Below are 13,228 nucleotides of genomic sequence, written 5' to 3'. Positions count from 1 at the left end.
ATTACAGAGCACTCCCTTGGAAAGGAACTGTAGCTAACGGTATTTGAATTGACTAATCTCAGTGGCATATAATTTACAGAGAACCGTCAACTCACCATAGTTCCTATCACATTATGATTTCTAGAATAGGTGTAAAAAGATCCAAGCTGCATCCAGCGGGCACACATTTCATACGTTGTATCATTGAAGAAGCCACAGATATCTGCTCCAATCTAAAAGCATTTAAAAGGTAATTAGAACTTAATACTGTAGATGACTAGAATGGTATTAAATTCCTATTCTAAATGTTTTTAACTAATAGCTTAACTTACATAGGAAATTCCAAAGAGGCCAAACTCCATTATACCTGCCAAAAAATCCAGAAATAAATAAGAAACTCTTCGGTTGCATCTTTCTCTGTCAAGCCAAATAAGGAGGGATTCTTAGAAGGGGAGGTGGGGCCAGATGGGATTCCCTACAGACAAGGATACTGTCTTGGTCCCACTTCCCCATGATACAAAACTGTAAAATGGCACAATTCCACTTGCTTGCTGTGATATCATCCAAATTTACACGACAACTGAAAGTTGCTTTTCTTGGTAGTTTACATGACAACACAACATAAACCTCAGCCTAAGCCCTTATAGCTTGAATGTTTCTAGAGTTTTCCTTACGGGTCTGAGCCCTCTTTGTTTCTAAATCCAGATACCTGAGAAAGCGCCATAGGTTGGAGCTTACACCCCTACACTGAAGCTAATTAGACACTTGATACAACTTTGCAGTGATTCAGCAAAAATACCATTGCCTCTTATGCATGGTTCAATTACCCGGTGTCTGGATGGCTCAATAAAAAGAGTTCTGCATCCCTATTCAAGCTCCAAGGATTCGTCCCTCTTTTACTGAAACCCTCTCATCTCCCAGTACAAAACCACCTTGCAGTTTTCCCATATCTGTTAGCATCTGGAGACTAGCCGGTATCCCATGGTTATGTAGTGGTTTTCCAAATGTTGATTTTGTACTATACGGCATAGAACCGTGTGCTATATGTCAATGTGATTTCCTGTAGTTCTGTGGTAAGCTCATGCAGTTGATCTTAATTAATCACCTCTCTGAGTGCCCTATGATCTTTTGGTCACGCTAATTTGGAGATTCTTCATATTTCAGCTCCTTACGTTCTACGTATTACTGTGTGTTTAAATACATGTAGCATCAACATCATACATGTAGCCAGTCTTAGCTGTCTTAGTCTATCTGACAAAGAGATGTTTACTTTTGTTTAAAACAATAGCTCAGGTTGGATACAACTTAACATGTTTCAAGGTTGCTCAGATGTTACTTATTCACCAACAAGGAGAGTTGTTCTACACTGGGCAATCCTAAGAAGTTCATTCAGGCTTCAGGGCTACTCCCTATATCGAAAATAGTGATAACATCAGAAATAGCTCGAAAAACAAATGAACTCTAAGTGCAGCAATTGTGCTTCAGCAGACATTTTTCCTCTGTGATGATTTGAAGCTTGAGGGCCATTAAAAGAAGTTTCTCCTCATACCAATAATAGATTTTTCAAGTTGGTCCCATCTTGCATAGTTATCTCCAAGCCAGTGACCTGCCCATTGTCCACTAGAGGGATATGTTGATCGGGTGATAACAATTCCACGTTCCCCTGTGGCATTGCGTACAGCACTGATATCAAAAAGACAAACATAAGCACATTAGATGCCGCAATCATAGGAAAAATCCCTTCTGTAAAATACCTAATTAGGAGACATCAAATGGAGAGACCACATTTCTGTGGAAAACGTAGTTCTTAGCTTCTGAGGCCTTGATCCTACAACCAGGTATGCACATGTTTAAATTTACTGTCAGTAGTTCTATAGAGTTAAGAAGAATTAGTTGCAAAAGTCAAGTTACTTATGTGCATAAATGTTTACAGGATGAGGACCTAGATCAGAACTACTTGCCAGTGGGGAAAGAGTTGGGGCTGCTGCCTTTGCAGTCAGCGTCAGCGTTCTCCAGAACAAACCTGTGAAGTGCTCAGCCCCTCTCAGGATGAAGCACTGGGAGCACAAGGATACAGATTGTTCTGGGACTGAGTGGGAGAAGGGGCATAATTTCTTGCACACCTACACTCTGGCCCTTAATATTTTTCACACTAGACTAACATTTTATAAATGCTGTATTGTGGTTATATTACATACTACACAGTGAACTAACAACAGTGCTAATCGCTTGCACTTCTGTAGTATTTTTTATTTGAAGTTCTCAAAGAGCTTTGCAAGTTAGAGTTATACAAATTTCAAAAGTTTCATACTTTGGTATGGATTACCATTCTCTCTTCCAAGCACATAAACAGGAGAGGCAATTTAATTGTTACAGACCTGCTATATCACTGGCGTGCAAAAAGAAACTCAATGGTCATCTTTTACCCTGGTAAATAAAGCTGTATTTGCTGGGAGCACATTTCAGATATCTAAGGTACCGGTATTAGAAAATGGCAACCAGCTTTTTGGACCTGATCCAAAGCCCATGGAAGTCAACAAACTATTAATGATGGAATTGCAGATCATCAAGGGTGAGGCTCTCTTAGGCCACTGAAGCTACTTCCATTGATATCAATGGAAATACTCAGGGTTTACACCTCAGTAATTGAGACCACCATCTGGCTGCAAAGACACTAGTTTTTTGAGAATGAAAAAGTGAAAATGACTTACTAGTAGGAAGGTTTTGCCTGTGACCATCCATATAGACTATGTACATCATAGTGCCTGACAGGGGTCCCATCTGGCAGGAACTGTTGACTTTCCATGCACAAGGTCACAAGATCCAGCCCTTTTTCCTTTTCTGCCAAAGCTAACAAGGAGGAGATTAAAAGTCAAACCATTAAACATAGTGCCAACAAGAAACCAGGTAAGTCACTCACTCTTTAAACCTCCATTTTTTCTTTACTACTGCCCTCTTTCAATTACCTGTGTCCTGATATATTTTGGCAAGAACATTTAGGGCCATGTCTTCCCAGCAATTTTGCAACAGTAGTTCCTCAAGTAGAATGATGGCAGGATGGATCCCTTGATGCTGTCACTCCAATTTTTTGAGAAGTTGTCTCCAAATACTATCTACGTCCAACACTCTTGTGTACTAATTCACGGTCACAATATTATTACAATCTGGATATGAGCGTGTACCAACTACCATTCTCCTCACTACAAAAGTACCATTTTAGTATGTGGAATCAGGACCTTAGTTTGCATGTTCTCCTTAGATTTTTAACTACACCCCCAAAGTATATCATAGGAAGTAATCTTAAATAAAATATTATTAGTGATGCTTACAATCTTTTCCTTGAAGCATGGATTTTCATATGAAAAAATAAATTAATGCTGAATATTTTATGCAAGGTTGGACCAAATAAACTCTCTTCTTTTGGCCCACAGAGAATCATTAATAATAAAGGATCCAGTTTACAAATCTTTTCTGCTGGGTGACACAGGGTATGATTTAATAACAATGTATGTGATAATAAGAGTGCAAACTACAGACAAGATTCCTTACCTGGCATATAAGGGGGGTGGTTTAGAAGTGGTTCTCTGCAGCCATTAACTGCTCCATTAATAAAGCTTGCTGGTTCATTCATGTCCTAATATATATATATATATATATATATATAAGTTTTTAAGAAAAGAACACAAATATTCAGTAACTTTGTCCTGAACCAATGTCAACTCAGATATTCAATGAACTAAAGTTTCCTAAATCTGCCAGTTTGAATTCTAAGGGAAAAATATGCCTGCTTACAAACAAGGAAGGAAATATACACACAAATTGAATACAAATGGAAAATTCATCAGAACCCTTCTGCTGACAAGTGCTGTGCTGTTACAAATGTTATTTCTTTTCCCCACTAGCTGTTGGCCTCCCCGAGTTCTCACTGAATTAATTAGGGTGCTCCCCGAAACTTGCATTTTATTTCCATACACTAAAGGCCCCTACTTCTCAGGCTCCTGGCTGAGAAGCTATGGACGTGGCTGTATAACTCCCTGGGGAGAACATCTGTGACATTTCTGAATCGGCATGGGGAAGAGACAAGCTCACTACACAGGGCAGAGGGGTGCACTCTTTAAGCCTAGAAGCTGCACGTGTTCCATGTTTCTCACACAGCTCCAATTCTATTATCCATATGCACGCTGAGTAGCGCCATATGCCCATTGAAATGTCCCCACAGATCACTGCAATCTGAACTCTGTCCTTGTATTCACCAGTCAAGCATTTTACTACTCAACAGGCTCCACTTTGCATATTTTACTCGATCCATCCAAAATGCTCCCCCGTCATTCGTTTTATACGCGCTAACACACAGACATTTCTGCTGGATTCAGAAACACAGAATAGACCACCAATAGATTTTTTAGCCGCTTGTCAAAGTACAGTATAATGATATTGATGGTGTTTATCCTAATTGCCATATCATTATTGTACTGCATTAATAAGCTCAGAAATCTCTGGGTTGACATATTTCTTTAGGAGATGGATACAGGGTAACATTTTCTATAAATGAAAGCCAGACATATTGTAATCTCTTGAAGTTGTGATTTTCAAAGGAGTCTAGGGAATTTAGACATATCTTCCAATAAAACTAGTGTGTGTCATAATCCCCTAGACAGCTTTGAAACTCAACCCCAAAATTTCATATATCAGCCCTTTACATAAAACAAACTGCAGGAACACAGAGTTTTCTTAACAGCAGGTTTTCCCTCATGGTAATAATACATTAATCCAGTTATTTTACATTGGGTGGCTACAATTATTGAGAAAGCAAGATGATCTTTTGCAGTGATTTTGGGAGGAGTTGTTAAGAGAACATTATTTGTCAAAACAATGCTGACTGATACGGCCCGTTTAGTATATGTGGATATACATTGTACACTCATCACATCTAAAGATATTACGTGAATTGTTTAGGTGGTCTACATTATTGCATTTGGGGCAATTTCATAACCTGAAATTTAACTTTTCCACACGGACGGATGTGCACTGATAGTGATGGGAGGAAGCTTACACAGTGCCCAACTAAACAATAACTCGATGAAGTCAATTTCTTTTAACCCCAACTGTTTTGAGCACTAAATTGACTCACAAAGATTACACAACTGGGAAATATCCTTGCAGGAGCAGGTGTTAGATTACTTTGCTAGAACTAGTGCTCTGATTTACCTTCCTGCTAACTTGCATTTCATCCACAGTTGTTTATACTGGCTCACCACAAAGTCAGACCCGATCCTATAACTCCCACAGAAAGCATTATGAAATGTGGCCATCAGGCACAGATCCCCCAAAACAAACAGCATTAAACTGATACGTAGTGTTTGAACTTATTGGTGAGGCTAACACTCAGGTTTCCTCATTGTGAGCACAGCCATTGAGATGAAGGAGCAGTCAACATGGTATTAAAGATAATGAACTACTTAGTAGCATAAAAGTTACTGAAGCCTTCTTAGAATAGTAAGAATTGCGTGAAACCAGTAACAAATGTCCTACATGGTGTATTACTAAACAAAGAAACAAAACAAGATAAGGCATGCACTTACAGTCCACAGGCCATCAAATTTTACACTCTTCTCTGGATTAGCTGGATTAGTGTGGAATTCTACTATTTCTTTTTGCCACCACTGTGCTGTAGAATTGCGGAAGAAATCTGGGAAAGCTGCATACGCTCTGTAGAGCTAAAATAGTAACATACAATATGTGAAAAGAGACACAGGTGTTGGCTATCAATGTATTCAACTGATTTAACAACCTAATCAAATTAAACCACTGACTAAGATTGCAGTTAAACTACAGACATCTATTGTTAATATGCGCCTACAGTGGTATGAAACGCAATCCTAAAACTCGTATTCTTTGTTAACTGTTCAAGTTAACATGTCTCAGACTAAAGTAGTCTCAGGTAAATAGAGTATCAGACTAAATGCATAATCCAAATAAAAAAGAGAGAGTAAGAGCACCAAAAGAATGCCACCTGGCTAAACAGCAGAGACAGGGAGGCCATTAGAGTCAAAAAGGCATCCTTTAACATTTGAAAGTCAAATTCAAGAGAGGAAAATAGAAAGGAGAACAAACTCTGGCAAGTTTATTGTGAGAGTATCATAAGGCAAACCAAGAAAGAATTTGAGAAGCAACTTCTTCAAGATGTAAAAACTAACAGTAAGATTTTTTGTAAGCACATCAGAAGCAGGAAGCCTGCCATTCAGGCAGTGGGGCCATTAGATGACAAAGATGTTAAGGGATCACTCAAGGAAGATCAGGCCATTGCAGAGAAACTAAATGAACTATTTGCATCACTTTTCACTGCAGAGGAGGTGGGGGAGATACCCAAAATAAAGCTATTCTTTTGGGGCAACAAATCTGGATAAAGATAATTCTGGGGGGAAGAGTCTTTTGTAAAAGTAAGCCATGCCTCACCGTTCCATTAGAATTCTTAAAGGGGCTCAACAAGCCTGTGGATAACGGTGATCCAGTCGATATAGTGTACTTGGATTTTCAAAAAGCCTTTGACGAGGTCCCTCACCAAAGGCTTTTAAGCAAACTAAATAGTCCTGGGATAAGAGAGAAGGTCGTCTCATGGACCAATAACTGTGAAATGGCAAAGTTTTCAGACAATAGAGAATTATTCAAGACAGCTAAGTCCAAAGGAGACTGGGGAGTTAAAAAAGGATCTCACAAAATTGGGTGACTGGACAACAAAATGGCAGATGAAACTCAACTATGGAAAGTAATGCACACTGGAAAAAATAATCCCAACTATGCATACACAATGCCACTAAATAAATCTATGGTACACTGATACCTTGAATACTGTGTCCAATTCTGGTCGCCTCATCAGGGGGAAAATAAAAAGACATAGTGGAAGTGGAAAAGGTTCAGAGAAGGGCAACAAAGATGACCAAGGGTATGGAATGGCTTCCATACAAGGAGAGAGAGAAAAAAGACTGTGATTATTCAGCTTAAAAGAGACAAGACAAAGGGAGATATGATAGAGGTCTACACAGTCATAAATAGTGTAGAAAAAGTGAAGTTTTATTTACACTTTCGCACAATGCAAACACCAAGGGTCACCAAAGGAAATTAAGAGGCAACAGTTTTAATACAAACAGGAGGAAGTACTTTTTTGCTTTGTTCTGTACACTTCCCCTGAAGTTCTGATACGTGCTGATGTCATTCTGACCCAGTATGCCAGCTCCTATGTTCTTAAGTCATGTCAACATTATTCTTCTTAAGAAGAGGATGAACCATTCACTTCTCACAGGCCTCAATTCTTAATGCAGTACTGACTTGTAAACCAGTACTACTCATAACCTATCACAAAAAAGGCAGATGTCGAAGGCCCTAGACAGCTTTAGGGCCTGATTCCATATACTGGCTTCAGGGGGAATTGAGGCTGCTCAAGACTCCATGTAAAGGATGTCTTATGTTTCTTGCTGGTGCCTGGCCACACTCATAGGCCAGGTTTGAACAGCTTGTATCTGTGGGATTGCTATCAGGTAATAGGGATAGAAGGTGAAATGCTGTCTCGATGGCTGTGTGTTCATTGGAGTAGAAGGTACAATTTCCAGCTTGGGTAGACAGAACAACAGTAGCTCTGACCGAGTTAGTGTGATAAAAATAGAAGCAGAGCTACCATGCTGAAAGCTGCAGAAGAACCTAGCAGAACAGAGTATGATCCCATCAGATACCTAGGGATGTACGTAGGCTGCTAGCTCCTCCTAGTGCGTGTGCTGATGTGGCTACACTTCTATTTTTAGTCTATGTGTACTTAATCTAAAGGGGGTGGGGGGGATAGCTCAGTGGTTTGAGCATTTGCCTGATAAACCCAGGGTTGTGAATTCAATCCTTGAGGGGGCCATTTAGGGATCTGGGGCAAAAAACTGGGGATTGGTCCTGCTTTGAGCAGGGGGTTGGACTAGATGATCTCCTAAGGTTCCTTCCAACCCTGATATTCTATGATTCTATGAATCTGGAAATTACATCTCCTAGCTCTAGTGCAAACATATCCTAAGCCACTGATTTCAATGGAGCCAGGATTTTACCCTGTGTTTCCATAGGATTCTATCCAGCACCAGTACAATTAGGGGGAACCAAAATCTAAATGAATGGAGTGTGAGGAACACTAGGGATTACATCATATGAATGGCTGGGGCATTTAATAGCCAACAGTGTGTGTGATTAGGAATAGTGCTCATTAACAATCCTACGGCTGTTCAACACTCCCAATGTTGTAAGATTTCACTATCCAACTCTTTTTTATTATACAAAGTGTAGGTGTAGGATGACTAGTATATAAAGTACATTTAATAACAACTATTATTTATTATTTACAGTTTGTTTTACAGCCTTACAGACCAACTGGGAACATGGTCTCATCAGTACTATACAGAGTGCTAGACAGCCCCCGCCCTGAAGATCTTACAGTTTAAGTCCATAAGAAAAAGGGTGGAAGCAATATAACACACAAGCAGAGGGACTTTTTGAAATGTCATTTTAGTTCCATGGTTTTTTCCCCTATTAAAAGAAAATCTGTGGTGTGGGGGTGTGCCAGGGGTGATTAGCGAACTGGAAAACCAGAGAAAGGGAGATCATTCACAGAAAGGAAGGAAGGAAGGAAGGAAGGAAGGAAGGAAGGAAGGAAGGAAAGTAGAGCAGGTTGAGGTGGAGAGACTGTGAGAGAGGGGGCTTAAGGGAACATTGGTAGAAGTGTAAAGCGTACATACCTGGATCTGTGTTTCTAAATCTGCAGAATCATTAACTACGACATTAGGATATTCTGGCCAAACCTAAAGAGAAAGCAGGGAAGAAAAGAAATTAAGCTACACTGAATTGATTTTTATGTAGTTTCTGAGACATACTACAGCTTTCTTTGCAGGTCAGAGTGCACACAAAACTGCAAAGAAGATATTACATGTTTTGCAGTGTACGTACATTTAGCACTGTACAAAATAAATTCCTTCCATGAACATGCACACCCCTCCCCTAAGAAAAAAAGGGATACAGCTGAATATCATTGTTATAGTGATAGCACTACAGTCTAAATCATCTCACTATTACCTCTCCCATAGGTAGCACAGACACACTTAACAAGAGGGGTGGCAGGCAAAGCTCGAGGACTCCACATAAGATAGTCCTCAATTTAAAAAAAAAAAATTGCAATTTACTCAGAACAGTCATTTTTGCCTTTGAAATCCACTCCTCATTTTTAAACTAGTTCTCACAACAGTACCTTTGCCCAGACAATCTCAGTGCTGTTAGGCCATTTGATGAAGACATCATCCTGCACACCTCTTGTGAATGCTAGATAATCATTTGTTTCATTGCCTGATATGGGTGGGTCCTAAAATACAGAGAGAATCCAGATTTACAGTTATTTTAAGGAACAAATATGTACATTATTTAATTCATTAAGTGAATTATGGTATTTCACAATCTATAAGTATACTAGGTAAAGAAAAAAGTACCAATCTACTGACCAGAATAATGATGAATCTCATTCCTTCATCTTTTATTCGATTAATCAGAGCAGGAAGTCCTGCAAAGCTTGGGCTGAGAGTAAAGTCTAACTTCCGGTTCATGTAATCAATGTCTGTATATTGTACATCCTGCAATAAGTGAAAACAAGACACAGAAAAGGTTAGAAATTATTTTAGAAGTCAAAGGCGTAATGAACTTTAGAAAGATTGGATTAACTTTAAATAAAGAGATATATAAATCGGGGCTTTCTATCATGCAGGGAGAATGCCTTGAAAACAAAATGGTATGGTGCAACAGTAGTGCCAGAATTGTCATTTTAGACACGGTGGAAAAATTTTATGGTCCTTTAACTTAAGCAGTAGTTTGTGCTGTTAGCTCCTGATGTCAAGAATTCAACCCTGTAAATAAACTGACTGGGGTTATTGTTACGAGTGGGGGCTATACATAAATGGAGATGAACTGCTGTAGCTCTCTAACATTTGGGATAAACTTCCCTGCCCCAAAGAAGTGTATAACCCATGCTAACATCAGTAGCTACTTATCTGACTCTAGGCCTTGTCTTCTCTTGGACAATATGATGTGTTCTTAACTCAGGTTATTTAATTCAAGTTAACTAATACTACATAAACTCATAGTGCAGACAATAACAAGACCCACCACCAGATTTCTACCCCAGCTACAGGAAGCTCTGCAGTTTGTAGTTTCCACACATTAGGTGGAAGTAAACCACTGGCCACCAACAGAGTGTAAATTGAGTTAAGAACACACAATGGCTTTTTTAAAAAAAGATGCATCCGCTAGTGACCACATATAGAGGTTTATGAGTTTGCTACTTTCTCTAAGATAATGTGCTTGGTCCTTTAATTCAAAAAGTAGAGGCTCATGCTTTTAGATCCAGAGACGTGGGTTCCATCCTTGCAGACTACTTGAAAAGGGGTATCATTACAAATGGGGGCCCGTAATGGGATATGACCTACTGTGGACTTCATCCAATTTCTGCTCTTACACGAAACCTTAACAATGATCTCAGCAATGTTAAGGAAGAATAATTTTCCAAATGAATGTATTCTGAGAGCCAGATGCACGGATACAGGGAATATGAGGCTACTATTAAGGTTCTGCATGAGGGCACAATAATGGATAAAGTTAGAGAATGTGTTGCTCTTCAGAATCTCTAGGAGATGGAAGCAAACGCCTTATGGTATGTTGGACAACCTTATCAACACTGTTGTAGGTGATGGGAAAATGACAAGGAATGATACAGACTTTCCCCATAATCTCTGACTTTCATTCTTTCCAGGTTGAACAGCAAGAGTTGGTCCTGTTAGGATTAAATTTAGTTTTTGTTTGGGCTAATGATAATGATATCTGTGAAGAGGGCATAATGATTTCTCATTTCTTTTTCCCAAGAGAACAAATCTGTGATTAGAGAATTCAAATAACATCACTAATTATAACTGTAATCAACATACATAAGGCATCCGAGCTGCTTTCATTGCCTCGTACAGGTCAGAGACTTCTGTGTCGTTTTTGTATCCATAACGGCACAACTGGAATCCCAAAGCCCAGTATGGTGGCATGACCGGTCGTCCAATCAGCTAACAACAGTAAAATAGGGGGGGAAGAAAACATTATTTAATCATGGTGATATGGAAAACAGGACAAAAATACAATTAATTGTATAACTTTTAACATAATCAATCCTACTGCAGTGTATTCCTGAACAACAAGCTCTGGCGTTGGGCCCAACACCATGTAAAAGTCCAGAATTCCTCCGATAGTGCGATATGTCAGAGCAGGAGTTGGCTGGAATATGACATCTGAAAACCCAGAAAGTGAAAGCAGAAAGTGAATGTTTAGATAATCCACTCTTAAGGAAATGGACACAATGTATGAAAACACTTCAGGAATTAAAAAAATTGTAATTTTTTTTTTTTTTACCCATTGCATTGCTGTTAAGCAAGAGGACTCCATGGGCATTTCCATCATTTTCCAGGCCCATGTAAAAGGGATGTAAACCATAGGAATTCAATTTGTACTGCAAAAACAAGAAAAAGAAGTTATGGTTTCACTTTGGAGGTGAACATATTTGTGAACATTCTACTGGCAAGTAAACGGTCTAATATTCCTAAATGACTACTGATAAATCCACTCTCATAAAATACCTTTCCCACATTTTAAATTTTTAAGAACTTTTCTCGTACTGTAAAGGTGTAATTGTAAAGGTCAGGAGAGTACAGCTATGTAGGTAGAAGACAGCAAGATATATCATCATTAGACTGATGAAGAAGCATATAAAGGAGAGAAACATGTAACAGTCTATAACATGACCCACCCATGTATTTTCCTATCACACATTTTTAACAATGACAGCTCAGCAGTTTACAACTAGAAAACCAATGAAGTGGAAAGAGAGTGGCCCATGGAATAACTTCAAAAGTTATTTCTCCTCCCTTGGTATCCTGCTGTTAATAGATTGATCTTGCTAGACTGACCTAACACTTGGTAAAGCAACCCACCTCCTTTCATGTATTTATACCTGCTCCTATATCTTTTACTTCATACATCTGATGAAGTGGGTTCTAGCCCATGAAAGCTTATGCCCAAATAAATTTGTTAGTCTCTAAAGTCAGGCTGAATTAGTGATCAATCTTAGTCGTTTTACATATGTGTATAGAAATTACTATTTACATTTGAGGCCCCAGACAGACCCACTTCTCTTTCTGTTTGCAGGTAGAAGCCCTACCCGGGCATACTTCAACATCTTCACAGGGAGTGGGGCCACCTTGAGCAGCAGCCCCAGACTATGAACTTGGAAAGTGGACATTTTTGTACCCCCTTAACTCAGAAAAGATCACCCAGGATTATGTCCAAGTCCTCCAGCATTTAGTCACATTTATAGGAGCAGCCTTAAAGTGATATGAGGCTGGTTCCATCTGAGCTAATGCCTGCTCTGCTCACAGGGAGATCTGACAATTGCCTTCTCCTTGCTCCCTGCTTCTTGCTGCTGACATCTTGGTGCCTCAGGGTGGCCCACATAGTGCGGGGCTGTTGGGATTGCAGGACCTGGTACTAACCCATCTCACTCTTGGAGGTGGAACCATTGTGCTTATGTTCCTCGCCATTTCTGCCCCAACCTCACTTGCTTTCACAATTGCTGGGCACCCTCCTGCAATTCCCATTAAAGCCAATGAGAGCTCTGAGCATCCAGCATCGCAGGAAACCAGGCCAATATCTCTATTTTAACTAGGCGTGTGAGAGTGATTGTCTATGGGTTGCTCTCCCTCTCCTTGTCCTCTCTACACAAGCCAAATTTCCAAAGTGGATAAAACGGCTGCCAAGACATGTCTATATGAACTATTAAAACCACAGGCTATTTCAGGCTAGAAGTATATTTCACAAAGTGGCCTTCAACAAAATAATCAAACCTTGACAAGTTAATAAAAGTTAAATTTCCAGAACTTGGGAAGGATGAGAGAAAATTGGCAAAAAGTACTGCCAAAAATAGTTCTCCAATTCTGCTCAGCTCTTGTAGAAAACAACATACACCTCAGAAACAGAGGAATTGACATGACATAGATAGGATCAGTGGCCCATATTGCCTTTTATCCCATCTCCAGATGTGGTAAATATTAGATGCTTCAGAGAAAAGTGCAATTAATCCAAAATGGAATAACCTGTTTTAAGAGAAGTTTTTTTCCAAACCCCAAGTTACCTGATAGGAACTTAACTG

The 13,228-nt window shown here is 39.4% G+C and overlaps 1 protein-coding gene across 1 annotated transcript in view; it reads right to left on the bottom strand.

Annotated features, from left to right (window-relative positions):
* Positions 1-13,228, bottom strand: part of SI (sucrase-isomaltase) — a 205,953-nt gene that overhangs the window by 80,541 nt on the left and 112,184 nt on the right. Inside the window, exons 52-63 of the mRNA XM_043522682.1 lie at positions 11,437-11,533; positions 11,203-11,315; positions 10,968-11,093; positions 9,495-9,623; positions 9,248-9,358; positions 8,742-8,804; positions 5,562-5,696; positions 3,529-3,613; positions 2,691-2,829; positions 1,529-1,662; positions 312-346; positions 96-212 (exon numbers count right to left, since the gene is read on the bottom strand). Coding sequence (XP_043378617.1) covers positions 96-212; positions 312-346; positions 1,529-1,662; positions 2,691-2,829; positions 3,529-3,613; positions 5,562-5,696; positions 8,742-8,804; positions 9,248-9,358; positions 9,495-9,623; positions 10,968-11,093; positions 11,203-11,315; positions 11,437-11,533 — 1,284 coding nt within the window. The remainder of the gene's footprint in view (positions 1-95; positions 213-311; positions 347-1,528; positions 1,663-2,690; positions 2,830-3,528; positions 3,614-5,561; positions 5,697-8,741; positions 8,805-9,247; positions 9,359-9,494; positions 9,624-10,967; positions 11,094-11,202; positions 11,316-11,436; positions 11,534-13,228) is intronic.

Source organism: Chelonia mydas, chromosome 9, assembly GCF_015237465.2.
Source record: "Chelonia mydas isolate rCheMyd1 chromosome 9, rCheMyd1.pri.v2, whole genome shotgun sequence".
NCBI lineage: Eukaryota > Metazoa > Chordata > Testudines > Cheloniidae > Chelonia > Chelonia mydas.
This window is presented reverse-complemented; position numbering and strand designations above follow the sequence as displayed.